The following is a 19941-nucleotide window of genomic DNA, read 5'->3' as shown; positions in this document are numbered from 1 at the left end:
GGTCTATGGTATAATTCATAGTTTGCTCTCCACAGCACCTTAATTACAAGCAAGAATCAAGACAAAACCTTTCATAGGGGGCAATTTACAAGGCTTTGGATGATGGATGTTTGGCGGTAACATGCTTATTCAAGTTTGCCACTCCTTACGTCTACACATAGGATTCTAAGAGAATGACCCAGAGAAGCCAAAGGATGACATGCCTGAAAAGTTCTGGTTGTATAAATAAATGAAGGTTTAATATTAAGATGGGTCAGGTAGGTCATCTGTTACACACACACACACACACACACACACACACACACACACACACACACACACACGTTTACTTAGCTATCTAAATGGGGACATCCCATAGGCGTAATGGTTTTTATACTGTACAAACTGTATGTGCTATTGCCCTGCACCAACCCACCTACCCTACACCCAAACTTAGCCCTCACAGGAGACTTTCTGCATTTTTACAACTTCAAAAAAAATTTGTTTACTTTATTTTTAAACCCGTTTTACAAATGAGGACGTCCCCAAAGGGAGGTTTTTGGAGATTTTGTCAGGTTTACCTCCCTTTTGGGTACAAATTTGTACACACACACACACAACTGGAAGTGACATTAGAAAATGATATGGTTGCTTTAGAAAGAGTCAAATTAATGGCAATGTAAACTGAAACTTTAATTAGCAGCTCAAAGAGTACATATCCAATTTGACCTGAATCACACTACTGGAGCCCCACCTAAAAAGTTTGCATGTAAAAGGAATAACATCCAGCCAACTATCCCTTATCCTTAAACTGTATCTTCAAAGGACAGTTTCTTTCATTCTGTGTTTTCTAGATTATAGTGGGAAAAGTGATAAAGTAAGTGAGAATCAATTTAACATGTTTCACAGGCTAGACATGAAAAGACGTGATTTCAAAACTTGCTAAGGTAACTGGAAGTAATTTCATGCACCGCAAACCACACTATCAGGCTGTAAGCTTAAAAACTGTAGCTTCACACAGTTAATGCCACTTCCTTTCTATGCCGTTACATACATTATTCAAGCACACAATATACATACAAGCCTTCTATTCTTCATCTAGATGGTTTTAAAATTCAGAATGTTCGTCATTATGAATTGGATTAAGCATTGCAGTTTCTCCTTAGCAGAGTACGGGGCTACCATTCATGCTTCTTACAAGATAAAATGGAATACCTAGTAGATTACACAATTATGTAGAGTAAAACTTGAATTAAATCTCATCTTTGCAAAGTTTCACAACTTTAAAATACTGAAATGAGGCAAAATATCTTTAAAAAGCCCTTTAAAGAAGTAGGAAGAGCAAAAATTAAATTTAGGCTGCTATTTTACTCTTTGCCTTTATTATGAATGGACTTATTGGACACTTCCTATGTCATACTCACATGCCTACACCTCAAACCCATCTCGTTGTAACAAAGCCCAGTCAGTGAGGATAGCAGTGCTGTCACAGCTGGGCTAAATCCCAAAGCTGCAAGAACCATAAAGAGTCTACTGTTTGTCTTTGACCCAAAGGGGGCTGACTGATGGCCCGACTGTGGATTTCTGTATGCAACAAGGTCAAGATCAGAGCCATTAGCACAGAAATAGTTTCACCGACACACTGACACAGTCTCAGCGAGGACTGTTGGCATTGGTATAATTTCCATTACAAAGGGAAGAGTTGTTTGGCTTAGTTTCAAACAAGACCAGACGTATCATGATAAAAATGATACATGTTAAAAGTGATGTTTAATAAGCACATTCAAATTATGCATTATCTTTTTACTCTTTAACACAACTTGCAAGGCAATGGAAAAATAACAAAACAGCACTCACCTTGTGCTATTCTTATCCTGTTTGCAGAGATTTTTCTCCGGCTTGGAATAGTCAGCTGACTTCTTTTCTTGAACTGGAAGTTTCTGGGAGGAATATAATACACATACAACTTCTCATTCAGGTATTAATATACCTCAACTGCTGTTAACTTTGGCTATTTTAAGACTATTGTCTTTTGTAATTATTGTCGTTGTCGGTTGACATGATTGTGTGATCTTACTTGCAACTTTCCTGGTCTGAGGGTGTGACTTAGTTTAATGTTTGACTAAATTCAGTCTTTTATATTGTTATTCACTGGGGCTATATGTGAGACTCAAGTCACTTTTGATTTATGATGCTTCCTAAATAAAAACAAACTCTGACAGTACATATTTAGAAAACAGTTTACACAATTTGAAAAGATTGAATTAAATCACAGAAAACTGAGAGACTTCATTAAATATGAAATAACCAACCTGTCCATAGAAGTCAGCAGAAGGGGAGGATCTAGATCTTTCATGCACACAGGTGGGCTTACTCCGTCTCTCATTTCCTGTATCAAGGATGTTATCAGCGGAGTGGTATCGTCCAGATACCCTTGGTTCGGCCATTTTCCTTTGGATGTTCCATTTGGCCTCATACTCCGCAAAGGTGCCAAGTCGCTGTTGTTCTAGCATGGCTTGTTGGTTCACTGAGTGAGGGCCATCCTGACCTTCATTAAGGTTGTGTTCAGTGGGGGTTGAGCTTTCACTGTTACTCCGCCCTGCTGTGTCACTCTTTGCAGAATAGTGCATGCCTCCAGACTTGGACAGTCTGGTGTCTTCAGATATCTGCAGGTTTTGCTTTGGCATAGGCTTAGGGAAAGCTGGTTTCCCCACTGCCTCAAATAATCTGTGCTGATTTTCTAAGGGTGCAGCATTATCAGGCACACTGGAGCGCTCGTTAGCTCCTACTTCATGAATTTTATCTGGCTCAGAAAAAGACTGAACTTTCTTTTCTGCAGAAAACCGCTTGCGGCTACCAATGCGAAGCACCTGATTACTCCCTGAGGTGGGTTTGGTAGGTGGGACCTCGGAGACACCTGGAAGCGGAGGTGTGTCTTTCCAAGGGGGACCCTCAGTACCTGGATGCTCAAACAAGACTGGCTCTAGGTCTTTCCTCCTAAAGGATGTAGCCTGGAGGACTCTGGCTTGGGCTTCTTTCAGATGGTCTTTATAAGAGCTGGAAAAGCAGCCATCCGAGGAGGAAGAAGAAGTCCCAGTGGTCTTCCAGACTACAGGCTCTTCTACAGCTTCAACTGGACTTTCTAAAGTGGCTGCACTTCGACTCTTTTGAAGCTGGGCCCTCCTCATCTGGATCTCATTGCGCAAGGTGGTGGCAAATCGGTCACTTCGTCGTGCCTGTTTGCCACTCTGACCGTCAAGGGCTTCCTGTTGTGCACTTCTGCTGTTGATCTCATCTTGACAGTCCTCCACGTCATTGTGCTCTTGGGCCAGAGAATACATCATAGGTGTTTTCTGGGGACAAATCTTTGACTCGCTTTTAGTTGGAAAGGGTTGTTGTGAGTACTCTTTAAGATGGAGATGACCAGCACTTCTCCTGTGCTCAGGTTGCTTACTTGAGGGATAACTACCAGAATGCTCTTCTGAGCTAGACACTTGGTGTTGCTTTTGGCTCTCCCTCAATTCAGAAGATTTTGTTAAATCAGGTACATTCAAGGGATTACTTGGTGCAGAGAAAACGCGATGGTGGTTGTCACTTTGTTTGAAGGAGGCATTGTTGTCTTTATGCTCTGGATCATGTTGCTGTGATTGGGGTGGGAAATAGCGGTCTTTTGCTCCTCCTTGAGAACCTATGGACATCCTGTCCCGTCCACTGTGTGACATTTCTGAGACCGAAGAAGCTTTAGAGTCATCAACTCTCACTAAAGAAGCTTGGGTCATTCCCTGAGCGATATGATGAGAGGTAACTCCAACATGACTGGACATTGATGCAGCTGGCCTTCTTGTTTGATTCTGGCTATTGATTTGCATGTGGTTGTTTGTTGGCAGCTCCTGCATACTGCTGAAGTAGCCACTGAATGGAGGTTTCAGTGCTGGTATTTTCCTAGTTTGAGCGTGGAAAGTGCCCTCGTCGCTGTACTGCCGTGGATGGTATGGAACATGGGTATAGGATTGGTGTCTATCTCTGACGTCTGTCGTTGATAGGGAGTAAGTCTTGTCTGATGACATATGGGGTGGATACTGATGATGGGCATCGGATGAAATGTAGGGATTTGAGGAATCATTTTTGGATGGCAGGTTATAATCGCGTCGACCCTCAAGAGCAGTCTCGTTGACTTGGTGAGACCTTTGTGTGCTTTCATGGGTTTCTCCTGCCTTTTGCAATGCTTTTACCTGAGGCTTTAACTGGGCGTGAACAACAAGACCCTCAGAGGTGCTTGTGATCAGCCCCTTCTCATGAACCTTGGTAGCAGCAAAACTATCACTGCGTGTCGGTGGAGCAGGAGGTGGGGTGGAGGATACCATGTTTTTCTTCATATCTGGAATATGCCAGACAGGTCCGATACTAACTCTTCCGGAGCTTGAATGCCGAGTGCCTGGTTGTTCTTCGGCTTTTGGGATCTCATGGCTACCTGAACTTGAGAGATGCTGCAAGTATCCAAGCCTCTCATCTTGTCGTACCCCTTCGCTTAGGCTTTGGCTATGTCTGCCATTGCTGTGCCTGCCACTTGAGTCCCACTGATTAATTTTGTACAACATGTTCTCAGTGGATGCAGCGTTACTTTTGGACAGTGTGTAATCTGGGGTTCCTGAGCTTGTAGAAAAGGAGCTGTAAGCAGAGTCTCGCTTACCACTGCCCAAATGTTCAATGCTGTTATTGTTGGACTTGCTTGGGGAAAGACGACCAGGTGGATAGGGATGCGAGCTATGCTCTAGGCTGTCCATACTCCCCAAAGAGCTGAACTGGTCGGATACTCTCCGTAGATTTGTTTGCTCCCAGCCAGTTGAGAGTTCAGAAGAGAATGAACTATGAAAAACAAACACATGTATAGAGTGTTTAGGCTGTATATACTTGAAAATGCAACTGTAGTAAGCCATATCAAAAGTTTCTGCCATTCGATGTATATTCGTAAAAGAAAAATAGAGGTCTTCATTCTGAAATCTTAACTGAAAGAAGCAATATAAACAGAAACAAATTCTTTTCTGTCTCTCCAATTACCTTGCATCATATCTTGTTTGCCAGACTGGTGAGGGTGTGGACTGGTTTTTGGCTTCTGAGTGGGTTTCGTTGAACTTGGTGGCATGCCAGGAGTGAGGTCTGCTCATGGGTTCATTTCTCCTGTGGGCAGCAAAAGGGAAAGAGAGAAGGATAGAGAAAGAAGTAGAGCAGGAGGAAAGATTAGAAAACAAGGCAATAAAATGTTGCTTTGTGAACAGCTGCAAAACGAATGGCAAACACAGATTACCAAGCAGAACTACAACTATTCAGAAGGACAGTAGTGTCAAAACATGATAGATGATTATGGAAGTAGTGTAATGATCATGGCAAGAGTCAGAGAAGTAGCCTGTGAGCATGCCGATGTTGCAGTCATTCACAATCAACACAAGATTTTTCAGCTGTCAACCACAAAGCCTAACAAATACCTACAAACACCATTAAATATCCATAAACCACATGTCCTCTCAACACTCATACCACAGCAACATACCCTTTAAATCGGTTCTTTCTGAGATGCATGAAGTGAAACAGACATAAATATATAATTGTTACTGAAACTACCACAACTAAACAGAGCCTCTTGAATACATTGTCCATATGACATTATCAATAATTCAGTCAGTGCATAGATTTTTTCTATATGCACTGCCAAATTTTTGCAAAATCTTAGACTAACAAAAACAACTAAATTTGGAACCGATGCTCACAAAATCCATACTTAAAACAATACTGCAAGAACTAATGAACAGGGTTCCCACAGCTTCCAATAAATTTCCAAACTGGAAAATAATTTTTAAAAATAATTTTCGAGATTGCACTTAAAGAGTAATTAAAAAAATGATAATAATATTTTAGAGAAATTTCTATTATTTTTGCCATTCATTTTGGATTTGAAAAATAAGGCCTGGAAATTTTAAAACAATTATAAATTCCCTAATATTTCCAGGACATTCATGATCATGGGAACCCTGAATAAGGAATGTGGAGCATATGCAAGGTGGAAAACTATTGGATGGAAATTTGAACTTCTGATGGATGATATCACAAGGCCATGGAGGGAATATGATTGTAGATCATTATGGCTAGAATGGGTGGTACAGGAAAGGAAGTGGGGTTTCTTGTGGATACACTGATACCATACCTCATGGAACTTCGTAAAATCTTCGTGAGAAAGCTCCGGGCCATATGCACGTCGCTCTCTGATGGCATTTTCTGTGCTACAATATCCACCATTTTCATCTTCCTGAAGGGGGTTAAAAGGGGGAGGGACACATATAGTCGGAATCTCTGAGTTCAGTAAAGTTTGACAGGGACTCTAGTGCTGAATTCCAAATGGAGACATGGAAAGCCATCTCTGTGATGGGAAAATACAGACATACTAGCATGGGCCACAACACTGTCTGTAATTAGTCAAGCATTATACGCAAGAACACAAATATAGCCTTGCATAAAAAACATAAATTCAGACAAAACAACCACAAAATTTTATACTTAAAACGTTATACTGTATGAAAAATACACTGTAAAAAAACAGACAGTCCACATAAATGAAACCTGTGTTTTCAATGCTTATGCAGAGTTGAGAAGCACATGCATGCAAAAACTTTAGCTATAAGGCCATTCAACAAATGCCAGCACCAGCACTGAGAGGGTTTAAAAAAGGACAAAATCTAAAAAAAAAAAAAAAAAAAGATCTGCAACTTACAAACAATCATATAGTGTGAATAGTGGACATGGGGAGACATCTAGTGGTTAGGATTTAACACTACAATTCCATGTGACAATGTATGACAAAATAAAATAAAGTAAAACTGAGAAAAAGATGATAAGTAATTCATTAAATATTACAACCTCTTTCCAGGATCTGTGCATGCATTTGAGGGCTGCATGCCACTTCTTTTACATCAATGTGTTCAGCATGTAACATTCCTCAGCATGTTGCCCATCATCTCCCCAAACTAAAGAGTCCACCCACACCTGACCTGTGACCTTTAAGTTTTGAGAGTCAAAACATTCCTATCGTTTCTGAAACTCAGTCGTTTGGTTTACTGATAGGATTGTAAGAACAGAAATCCATCTCCTTGAATTTCAAACAGTCTAAAACCCAAGCTTATGCAACTCTCCATGAGACCGGAGGGGTTAAAACAACAGTCAATCAAAGACATGCAGTGCTGCTCCATTAGAACATGAGGTCAAGTGCCAGTCACCCTCTAACCAGTAAACAGTAAGAGACATTCTTCGAAATACTACGAAAATAAAAACTACTATGCTAACCCAAATATCCTTGACCCCGAAACATTTGCTTAAACCAGCTTTGGCTACCTAAGCTGATGTTGTCTAAAACAAGATGTCCATGTACATCCCTGTCACAGGTTTAAAAGATGGCGGAACAGATTAAACTGCAAATTATAAACAGAGTGGCCCAAAAGACACCCTCTGCTTTTGCTCAATGCAGCTCTCTTTTCCTGTGTAAAAGTTTCAAGTGTGTATGTGCTCGCCACACATGGCGCTGGCTATTCAGATGCTAATGACATTCTCTTTATTAGACGTATTGTCAGGGCTACAGCTGGTCTAGCGCAGATATGCCAGTGGTCCGAATCATTGTCGCCCAGGCGGAATGGAGGCCAAGGAGGGGGGTTCGGAGGGGAAAGTCCCCCACTGTTTTTGAAAAAGGCGTGTTCAAAAACAAACAAATCGCTTCTGAAAAGACAACAACCAATCCAAAGCCTGATGCAAATCATTCAGCTTGGGTAAAGAGTTAACATCCAAATCTTAATTCACAGGATGAACCAACAAGAAAAAAAAAGTGTTCAAAAGACACCTACGTGAAAGATCAGCAAGCTTTTGAAAGGGAAAATGCTATTGTTTACTAATATATGATTAGGATCTGATGCAGTGTTTGTTTGAAAACCATCAAAGGCTATTTTTGGTTTGCCAAGATAAAGGCAACAGGTTTCATGAGGTCAAGTTTTAACATACCATCTACACGTTTAAGTCGTCTGAGGGACAAGCTGCACCAAAGCTTAGATTTCACAAACAGTAAAATAAGACGAGACTAAACAGATGCCAAGATAAAAGCAAAGGAACAACAACAGGTGTGAGACAAAGACGGCAGATGTAAAAAAAGACCGCAAAATGTAAACTTCTAAACTCACCAAACAATCCCTCAAGCAAGTAAGTTTGCCAAACTGGTCCCTAAATGAGCAGACCTGAGACGCTTTGATGGATGAAACGGTACTGAGAGCCGGGTTTGCTCCAGTGGACTCCCCAGGCAGCGCATTCCACATTCACATCAAAGACAGGCCAGGACAAAGGGCCCTCCATAGACGGCCGGTCCCGGACCGCAGTGTGAGTCTTTTCAACCATCCAATTCTTCCATATGAAAGACTACAGAAAAAGGTAGCCTTGACAAACCACATGTAGAGATCTGATCATACGAGCCTTAGCACATACACTCTCATATCTACTTCCAGTGCCTGTGTGACTTGCAGTCAGGGCAGATCTATACAGGGATTATGGTGATTTTACCCCGGGAAGGAAGGGGGTAGGGAATGAGTAGGGGGCTGTTGTCATAGCCAGTCTCCTTGAAGCAATCTAGCAGCTTCTGTCTCCCTATTGGGTCAGGGATGGTATGCTAATGAGCAGTCGAGAGGGCCAAATGTTCTTGCTGAGCCCCTCTTGTGTAGCGGCCCTCTGTTTCTTGTATTACTATGGCAACAGGTTGATTTTTGCCGAATCTTAAGTGCACTGGTTTGTCAAGTGGAGCGAAACCAAAGAAAAAGATAATAATTGAACTACATTTTTAAAAGAAAAGTGAATTTATTTCAAAATATAAACAGATTTATTGCCATAAACTGATCAATCCAACAATGAATATTCAGTAGTGGCTCTGCACTACACAACAATAGAGTTTTACTATTGAGGCGCCCCACTAACTGATGGCAATAAACGTCACCATTACCGCTGACCTCAAACCCTAACCCTCCCAACCCCCAAAACCGATCATGTGACCAGTAGATCACTCCAGGTCTGACAAAAGCCATCTGGTTAAAACAAGGCTAGAGATCTCAAATAATCAACCTGTTAGCTTTGTAAAACAGATCTCTAAAGAGTGAAGCTTGTGATTGGAGCTTGACCTACAAAGTTTCGAGCTTGATTAAAACTTTTCTTGGCATCAAAACAAGTGGTCTGGTGACAGTTCAAGAAGATTACAGAAGAATTGTTTTGGCCTATGCCTGATGGGCGGGCTTTTACGAAATCTTTCACAATGATCTATTGTGAGACGACTTCTCATCCGTGCACTCCAGACAGGAGGCCATTCCTAGGCATTAACGCTCCCATAAACATTGCATTTTTCTCACTGCCTCAAAAAGGTAAAGCAAGCAAAAACATTTGTAAATTTGTAAAGATTTGTAAACCTCTTATTTTAGAGAGAAAATCCATTCTAAGCTGATGTTTTTCAAGGAGACAAGAACAAGTGTTTAAGGAGATATGTCCAACAAGATCTTATCTGATCAATGACTTTGATTCATCTAATGGAAAACACACTTTGTTCAATGTAATATTGGACACAAGGGGACACCGCTAGAGTTTTGGCCACATTGGAGTCAGTTATTTATCTGGCCGTGGAATGTCTGCACAAAGGCCTTCTTCAGAACGCATCTCAATCAGACCACTAATACAGGGCCAGGAGAGGCCAACCGTGAGGTGCCTGTAATGACAGGCACATTCCTGAGCTGCATGTCATACCAGCCAAAGAACCAATAGCCGTCTAGTCCCCTGCTGGTTTCACAGCTGCGGCTCTTTTGTTTGGGTGTACAGTACTAATATATATCAGCATAAAGCATTTCTTAAACTTACACATATTATGCGTTACTATTATATCTGAACAATTAAATATAAAAAATTAAAATAAATCGATGGCTTGCTTACTCCGGGTTTCCTGCATGTTGATGTGGTTAAGGATACCCTTGGTCTAACCTTAGCTAACAGTGTAAGCAGCAAGAAAAGTACACAGTAATCAGACTTAGGTGACCAAAGGACTCTAAATTCATTGCTCCGTGCCAAAATTTCTTGGAAACGGTAAGCACAGGAGACTGAACCATTCTGTGCAAAGTTTTACATTCCCAAAAACTTAATGTGACCCGTAGATCAACATCTGATCACACACCTAGACTGAGAACAGCCTGCAGTGATCTGATGTATTACTGAGATTAAATAAACAGCATTACATTCATAGAAGAAAATACACAGTTCAACCTAATTTTGTAAGAATGCATGAGAACTTCACCCGGTTTCTTTCAGAAAACACACAAAGGACATCACAAACTCTCTTTTTTTTAATCTATTAGTTACATTTCTTCTTTTTACTCTTACTTTTGATCTCTTATCTAATTACTCTTCTGTAATTACTACACAATTTAATTTGGTAATAGTTACATGTAGAGTTTGTATGTTCCAATTCCTTTGCAATAAAAAAGTGCTCCTCTTGAGCATTAAATAAAAAAAAAAAAAAAAAAAAAGAAAAAAAAAAACTTAATTTTGACTTTATTAAAGACCTGATCATCATAAAGACAAATATCACAGCTAGTTCATAAAACTGTGTTGCAAATTGAGAAGAGATGAGAACTACCTGTTGGTACATGTGCAATTAATTAATAAACACTTAAGAATTTACATAAAATTAATGCTGTGTATTTATTTAAATAAATTAAAAGTAAATAAAAATAATATTTTTTTACAATACATTTTTGAATCTAGTTTATATTTTGATTAGCCCTGATATTCTTACACTTTAATAATCAGACTTAAAAAGGTCTGAAAAAGTGTCATCCATGTTAATTTAAGTACTTATGAATTATGAAATAATTATCAAATAAGAATACTTATGAGATTATGAATTTGATGAATAGATCAACTAACCCAGAATTGTTTGAGAAAGAATTACAATGAATAAGTGAATCATAATAAGCAATTTTACAATGCCACACATTTGTAATAGACAGTTGTAGCTACTTTGTGTTGAGATTAGGACCAAATCTAACATTAATAGTGTACTAATAGTGTTAAAAACATTTCTGGTTTCCCCCTCTGAATGAGCCAGTTTCAGGCAGACAAATCCCACAGCACCACCTTTCCATGTACCTTTCAATTTCACAGGCTGCTGATGTAACAGGTGTCATAGCAACTAAAAGGAACACAGCTTCAGAGGGATCTCATCACCAGAGCACTGTAGGAGCGTGTCCGAATGATTGTTTGATGCTGCTTCCTGTAAAGCCAAGCCACCTGCTGTTAATATAAGACCTGATGTCCAAAAAAGGCTTTTTCTTTCAAATCAAAGCACTGAAAAAAAAACAACAATCAGGTTTCTGAAGTATTTGTTTCTCTCTTGACTGAAGTGCAACAAAATAGGAAAATATTGTATTTCTAAGCCATGAAATCCAGACACTACAAAACTGGAAAAGTTTGCCAACATTTTCATATTTCAAGACTTTACATACCTCAATAACACCTGTCCAAAAAGTCTGAGCCCACTATAGCATCTGGTTTGATTCAGTCATGATGCGCAACTCCCATTACTGTGGTTCTCTGTGTTTAATTATATTTTCTCCAACAGTACTTGTGAAAACAGCAGCTCTTCCTCTAATGCTAATGAAATGTGTGTAACCCATGGGTGTCAACTCACCTTGGCAATGGACCGTTCCACAAATCATTTTAGAAAAGGGTGGATCAAGGATTAGCACCATGTGAAATTGCAAATTAAAAACCACTTTGGCATTTAGGTAGCGCTAATTCAAGAGTTACAGTGTGAAATTAAGAAAACAAGAAAGTAGTTTTATTGGACCACTGAGCGCCTCTATAAATCATATGCAGATGACTTGACTTCACCCCTTCTGCGGTGATCAAGTTCAAGTCATCCTCTCTCAGTTAATGCCATGGGAGGGATTTACTAGTTATAATTGGATTCTGAAGCTCAGAGTGACACAGCTCGTCACTATAGCCACACACCTATTTTACACTATTGGGCAGAAGCATAGGGTACACAGTGCTGCCATAAATTTTGGCATGGCAATTGTCTTAGAAGGGCCTATTACCCAATGCATCACTTTAACATTTAAACTACATCCTGTAGCTGAAATATTTAGTCATTTAGATGCAGTTTTACAGCTGTATAAAGTACATAATTACTAAAAGAGGGAGGAAAAATGTTAATGTCCTGTTTTAAGCAGGCTTTTGGAACAATTCTGCAACCAAAGTCTGTATTTAAACCAACAGAAGAAAGAAACCCTTTCCAGCTGCATCCTGGGAAAACCATTAGTTACTGACAGCCGGTCTATTGCAAGAGGGATGTGGGTTCTTATCTTCCTTTAACAGAACACTTTCAGGAAGTGTAACACAAATGTCAACACTATCCCAAAAATTCAAGGAATGAAGAGAGCTAATTTTCTTAGCTTTGGTCACCACAGGATTATTCGATTATTCTACCATCTACAATACCAGAGTACAACATTGTTCACCAGCCAAATATATTAAATAGAATATTTATATAATACATAAAATAACTAATATATAATACATAAAATAACTAATATATAAAAGGGCAGCATTTATTTAGATTTTTTTTTAACCGTTTAAATGTGTTTGTCACTTTTGATACGTGATTGATACATTTATACGTGTCTTTGCTGAATAAAAGTATTTTTCAAGAAAAAAAAAAACTCTACAAAAATGGCATTGTACACACATTCAGAAATTCACTTCTCAGTTATTTATTTATTTGAAAGGACATGTTCGCTAAAAACTAATCTTCGATTTATCTTTGAATCTTTACATCATACCTTATTATAGGCACTGAAGGTTTTTGATTCCCCCTATATAAGACAAAAGGTATTATCCAATGTTCCGTTTTTTCCACAATGTGTTTTTCCACAATGTGATTCTACTGTCTGAACATTTTGTTATAGAAGTCCTTTTGTGCTATCATTCACATATCATGTGTTATGGCTCTACATCACTAGGTGGCAGTAGCCTGTCTATGTGAGAAGCTGGCTACAGAAGCAGGACTGGCCTATATATATATATATATATATATATATATATATATATATATATAGGCCAGTCCTGCTTCTGTATATATATATATAGTTTTTGTCAATAAATTATGATGAATTAAACTTGCTCTCCTGAGGTCTTTTTCCAATCAAAGTTTCTGAGAATAGTAAATGAACAATCAACAAACTTCACAGACTACACATGTGAGAAGATCATTTATGCAAATGACCAAATCTGAAAGACAGACACAATACACATTCTCTTTGATAGTTTCACTGGAGAATTGAAGGTCATTTCAAGACGAGACACTTAGCAGATGTTCCTAAAACAATAGCAACTCACAAAAAGATTTCTTTGAATCAGTCACAACTGAGTAACTCTGAACGCCACTCTAGAGTCAGACACACCTCTGTCACATGACTGCCTCCTCTCATCCGTTTCAAGGACTGTATGTGTGAAGTCCCTGTTTGTTTCTAAATTCAACAACCACAATATTCATGCGGAACATGCACAAAAAAGTCACTTCAGACATTTCCACTAGTGACTAATGTTATTTTCATTAATACTTTTGAGAGTCACTTACTCTTTCCTTAAGCAAAATAATCAGTATTTACATGTTCTCGACCTTGTGAAATACTGTGAATTGTGAAATATAGGAACAAAAGCATGCATTTTATGCATTCAATCAGCTTATCTTAAAGGGATACTCCACCCCTCAATGTAAATTTTGTCATTAATGTATCCATGCGTTACTGATGACAGAGAACAGTGTATGCACTTTGCATCCATTGGATGCTCTCCAAAATGGCATTACGCTGACACAGAGAGAAGCTGAATTGTAGAATAAATGTCGTTATTTTTATTTTCTTTGCGTACAAAAAGTATTCTCATCGCTTCATAAAATTCAGATTGAACCACTGGACTATTTTAACTTTTCTGTGCCTTGACAGTGTTATTTACTTGGCAGTCAATGGGACAGTCACAAGCCTCCCGGTTTTCATCCAAAATATCTTAAATTGTGTTCCGAAGACGAACGAAGCTTTTACGGGTTTGGAACGACATGGGGGTAAGTAATTACTGACAAAATGTGTATTTTGGGGTGGAGTAACCCTTTAAGTTCATCTGATGCTTTTTGTAGCACATCTGTGTTATTGGTATGTAGGGCTCTTCTAACAGACTATCCATCTCTGATACTCTCTTTTCTAATAATTTATAGTTTTGCCCCTTTGAATCTCTTCTTATTATTCATCAGTTCCAGATGTGGCTTTTTTTTTTTTTTTTAACTCAGCACAAAAGGTTTCATCCCAGATGAAACTGCTGCTTGGCATGTACTTTTCAATGAAGCTGCCAACCGAGAACCTGTGAGGTATTGGTTTCTCGAACAAGAGACTCAAGTGTATTTGTTCTCTTGTGAACATGAACCATCCGCATCCATCTCTGTCTGGGTTAAATCCAGTTTGCTGCTTTTGTTTAAAACATCAGTACATACTCTCATAGAATTGCCTTCATTTCTTGAAAGAAAAAAAATGGTGGGTTTATAGAGAAAGCTGAATATTTCTGAAACCAAAATAAAACTTTAAAAAGCCCAAATAATTTAGAAAATGTAGTGTTTGTTGATTGAAGACAGATTTTGCATTACATTTTCCACTCTTTTTATATAACAGTACTATAGAATCATATTGCTCCAATTGTAGCACCAGACAAGACAGTCTGTAAAAGTGTGGATGAGTTATCTAATCCACAAGCAACAGACTCCAAATCCCATTTTAATCACACTGACCATAATCCCAATATCTCTGTGGTTAGATTACCTACTCAGTGGGGCATCTGGGCACATTGGCATTCACAGAAACACTCAATTGTGCATCATGCATGAGCGACAATATTTAGTCTGTCATTAGATGCATTTCATTCAACTAAGAGTTTAGTAATCATGTTAATAATCATCTTATTAATCACTGTACGACATATAACACTTGTTTTACTATAGTGAACAATCATCGTAAAACAATCAGAATGTGTAAAAACCAGTTAATGTAGTTTATCAGTATTACTCAATATTTTACTGTGTAAATAAGTGGTTACATTAACACAAAAGTATGCCTAATTAAAGGTGAACTCAGTAATTTGCTGTCAAGCTGTATCATGCAAAACCAATTAAAAAATGTTTTCAGTTACCAATAGCTTTGTAGAAATTCAGTTAGCCATGATTCATTTATTACGCAAGCAAAAGTTTACATTAATACATGTGAACAGTGAAAAGTGAATAGCACTGGGCTGGTCACTTGATCTCACGTGAACTCAAAAAAAAAAAAAAAAAAAAAGCTTTTATTAGGCTACTAATATGACAGCACTGTTAAATAAAACGAAAACTAATGATAGGAATCATTTCTGTTCATTTAAATAAAGCTAAAGCTAAAATAAAGTCAAATATTATATTAAACAAATTCAGAAATGCAGCCTTGGGAACTCATTAAAATAAAAACGAGTTTAAGTGGAAGTATACTAAAATTAATAAAACTAAAAATCTAAAATAAAATAAAGCTTAATTAAAAAACAAAAACTCATAAAAGTGACAAATGCAAATAACAAAAATACTAAACCAAATTAAATAAAAATGAAAATAAAACCTCATTTAAAATATGAATAAATAGTATAATACTCCATAAATTATACTAAAATAACACTGTATGAGTCTGAATCTCATGTGATCCCCTTTAAAGATTTTCATTTCTATGTATAAAATATTTTAATAAGAAAAAACTACCGAGGTCACATTTAATTTAAATTATAGCAAATTTCTTAATATGGTTTTTAAACTTATGACACTGAACACTGTACTATCCAGGCATACAGATGGCCTTGTTCCACCATAAATGCTGTGTTCTCTATTTGTCCAGTGCCTTGGTCATGCCAAACTAAACAATCTCTCTCCAGCTCATACCATGAACTCATAGTTTCAAATGAAGTCAGAATATGCAAAACAGGCACCGCCTACATACACAACAACTTCCTATTTCCTCATTTCACAGTCAAACACTTATTTTGCTTGGGCCTTATTCAGACATGAAATCTCTTTCAAAAAGTACACTGTTAAAAGCCACACATCATCCTCTGTTCTATCATAATGCACAGATTGAGGCACATGGTATGCTGGGCTCAGGGTCGTTTTGGTCACAACCCAGTGATCTGCCTCTGGCTGACAAAACATCTGACAAATATCTCTTGCAGTTATAAAGAATTATGAAAATGACACGCCTTAACAGGTTTTTAAAGCAACATGAGGGTGGAGTGATGAAACAGCACGTTATAATTAACTGTAAATATGTATGTTACAGTGGATTTCCAAAGCCTAAGACCACTTTGCGAATCTGGGATTCAAATATTATTTATTTTAGATGTTTTACATTGAAAGAAAACGTTTCACTCAAACTGTAATGCTGGCAACACAAAATAGTATTTTCATTTAAAACGTATTTTCATAAGTAGACCCCAGTAGTTCAGATTTGTACTTGCCCTCCAAGATTTTCACTGGCCCAAACACAACAATTATAAACTTCATATACATTACCATTCAAAAGTTTAGGGGATGACGAGATTTTTTTTTTAAGTTTTTGAAATAAGTCTCATGCTCACCAAAGCTGCATTTATTTGATCAAAAACACAATAAAACCAGTAATATTGTGAAATATTATTACAACTTAAAATAACAGTTTAAAGTGCAATTTATTCCTATGATGGCAAAGATGTCACATGACCAATAATAATTCTAATATGCTCAAGATGCATTTCTTATTACAGTTTGTTAGATTATGCCAACGATGCCAAAAATATTAGATTGAGTCTCCACGTCAGAAATATTAGATCCAAACTCAGGCACTGGATCCTGTCAGCAAATATGCATTTTGTCTAATATTCAAAATCAACTGAGTTCTGTCTGTAACTCAAAACCTGTTAAACATCAAGCCTTGTCTAGTTCCAAAAATCAGTGTTTTACTGCATTTTGTCTAGTACCCAAAAACTGACATTTTTGTGGAAACCAATGGTGCTTTTTTTCAGGATTTTTTTTGATAAATTCAAAAGTTCAAAATAACCCTATTTATTTGGTTCCTAGACCCCAAACCTTTGAAAGAGCTTAAAAGATCAGGCTATCCAAAATGACAGCCATTCAAAGCCATTTGAATGAGATTCACACCTCTCGTTAAACACACGAGTTTGCAGACTGCCCACGCACACCGCACCTTCCACTGAGGTCCAGCAATGATTTGTTATCTCTGCTCTCTGTGTGATAATTATGATTCACTTCCCAATGAATTTATCCACTATAGGCACAGAAAAATACAGGAAAATGTATGCCCAGTTACAAATAATAAACTATTTTTTCCACTTGAGGGCTTAGGTTCTCATCCAAACGTCATATCACGAAACACTACTGAATTCTTTAATTATTACTCAACTGGAATGCATTAATCCAACTAAATGGGCTGTGAGTAGTTACGTGTTTGTTCAACAATGTCAACCACTTATCCCTGATTGCCTAATCGGAGCACATTCATTTCACTGTTGGAGATGCGAAAACGTGACTCAGTCCTAGGTTTTAAAGTCACATTACACAGCCCTCATTTCATTTCGCATTTACAATAAACATTTATCCAGTAAAAAAAGCACATGCCAAAGCCAAATGCCATTGATGAATGACAAGAGGGGAGTTTGATTCAAACCAAGCTTTAAATTCATAACTCCCATGCATTAAATATCAACTACAGTGAATCGTCAATAGATTTTTAAGTCACCTTAACATAGAATTCGAGTCACCTTCTATCACCCGCAGTAATGGCTCGGACTAATAGATAAACACAGGCAGTTTTTCTCTCTGGATGAAATTGTTTGTTTAGCAGTTATGCTGTAATGCGACCAAACGCACTTTGTGTTCCCAGATAGGCCAAGCTGAGACAAAGAGGACAGTGTTTGGCACACAAAGACGTGGACTGAGCAGCCTGCTCCTCTTCAACAGCAATGAGCCAATGTAATGCATGTTTAACAGAAAAATACTACGTGTATCATAATACACATTTTTCTATAGACGAGATCAAAGCAAACCTGAAACTGTTTAACACCCATTTATTTGTTGCTGTAAACATATGCATACACTGCTTTCAAGGTGAGAAAACCTCACCTTTGTGTATGGGATTGGAAAAGAGCAGAAGTCGTGAGAAAAGGTGATAACAATCAGACCACGTGAATCAGGACCAAATCACTTCATTTGCATCACAGTCGACACGCGTTCTGTACCCGCAGTGTCCACTGACTGAGAACATCACTACCAGCCTGCATGCAAATCTACTGCATCAGATAGAAACTTCAGAGAGGGTTGTTCGTGAAAACATAGCGGTTGTTCACTTTAATGTTAGCTTTTGACTACTTCAGTAGAAACTGGAAGAGTAGATGAGTTCAGAAGATGCATTATTTGAGGTTTCAATTTAAAAAAAATAAAAATAAATGCCATGTTACTGGAGCTAAAATAACATCTGATGTTCACCGTCTACAAACGTGAATGAACTTTCACTTTCACTTTCCAAAGACTGTACCATGTTCCATATTTAGAAACGGAATGATTAACAATTAAATTTTTCATGAGAACATACAAATTCCATGTCAAATAGGTAAGAATATCCATCAACAGAACAAAATAAATTGGAAAAAAAGTGTTTTTATTAGTTGGGAACCAAAGTCTGAGACCATATTGAAAGCTGTTCATTTAATACTTGAGAATGAAGTTTTATTAAATAATAAATAATAAAACTTTGATCCATTTAAAATCAAATAATTTAAGATGCTAGGTCAATTATCAAAAAATGTATGAAAAAGAATACATAAATATTTATACACTAATATATATATTTATACACTAATATATATATATATATATATATATATATATATATATATATATATATATATATATATATATATATATATATATATATATATATATATATATATTTTTTTTTTTTTTTTTTTTTTTTTTTTTATATATAATACCTCCAGCATATACTTTCAGTATATAGCCAAAATGAGAAATAAAACTGATTCAGTATTATTTTAGCTTTCTATTCCTATCTCACAGTGTGTGCTTGTCAGTTGTCAGGAAAACAGTGATCTGGCAGAACTGGACTGCCAAGCATTCAACGGCTCCCTAAGCTAGTGATGCAAACAACACCAATCCCCAGTGGCTAAACTCATTCACTTCCCACCTGTGACGTACATTTATTCATTGGTGTTTCTACGTAACAGAGCAATACAATATTGATAGGAACACAAATAGTCCTGCTCAAAATATTCAAAGCATCTTGTAACATATGAAATACAAACAACAACAGTAAGCAACCACGTACAGTGCCCCTCCAAAAGTATTGGAACAGTAAAGACAAAATTGCTCTGTTGGCTGTGGAGTCAAGACATTTACAAATATGATTAAAAGATGAATATGAGACAAAACTACAGAATGTCACATTTTATTATTGTGTGATTCAACACATAGATGTTTCACCAGCTAAGAAGATCAGCACTTTTAGAGTTGCATCCCCCTATCTGATGTGAGCATAAGTATTGGAAGCTTTCCTGTAGCTCAAATAGTAGAGCATGGCGCTAGCAATGCCAAGGTCATGGGTTCGATTCCCAGGGAAAGCAAGAGCTGATAAAATGTAAAAACTGTAACTTGAATGCAATGTAAGTCGCTTTGGATAAAAGCGTCTGCTAAATGCATAAATGTAAATGTAAATGGAACAGTTGCCTCACAGGTCTTTCTAAGTGATCAGCTGTGTCCTGTTGCATTAATTCTTCAGATATTAA

At 37.5% G+C, this 19941-nt stretch overlaps 1 protein-coding gene across 2 annotated transcripts in view; it reads right to left on the bottom strand.

The window, feature by feature from the left end:
- Positions 1–19941, bottom strand: part of LOC306845372 (protein Shroom2-like) — a 42564-nt gene that overhangs the window by 7522 nt on the left and 15101 nt on the right. The window contains exons 1-4 of one of the 2 annotated variants that reach the window (XM_079378134.1): positions 11182–11282; positions 5038–5157; positions 2292–4845; positions 1837–1919 (exon numbers count right to left, since the gene is read on the bottom strand). In XM_079378134.1, the coding sequence (XP_079234260.1) occupies positions 1837–1919; positions 2292–4845; positions 5038–5157; positions 11182–11219 (2795 nt within the window). In that variant the 5' untranslated portion in view covers positions 11220–11282. Of the gene's footprint in view, positions 1–1836; positions 1920–2291; positions 4846–5037; positions 5158–11181; positions 11283–19941 lie in introns of those variants that run through there. The other variant, XM_079378133.1, reaches the window with a different exon arrangement.

Source organism: Barbus barbus, assembly GCF_936440315.1.
Source record: "Barbus barbus genome assembly, chromosome: 25".
Taxonomy (NCBI): Eukaryota; Metazoa; Chordata; class Actinopteri; order Cypriniformes; family Cyprinidae; genus Barbus; species Barbus barbus.
Note: the sequence above shows the minus strand (reverse complement) of the source record. Positions and strands in the feature narration are given on the sequence as shown.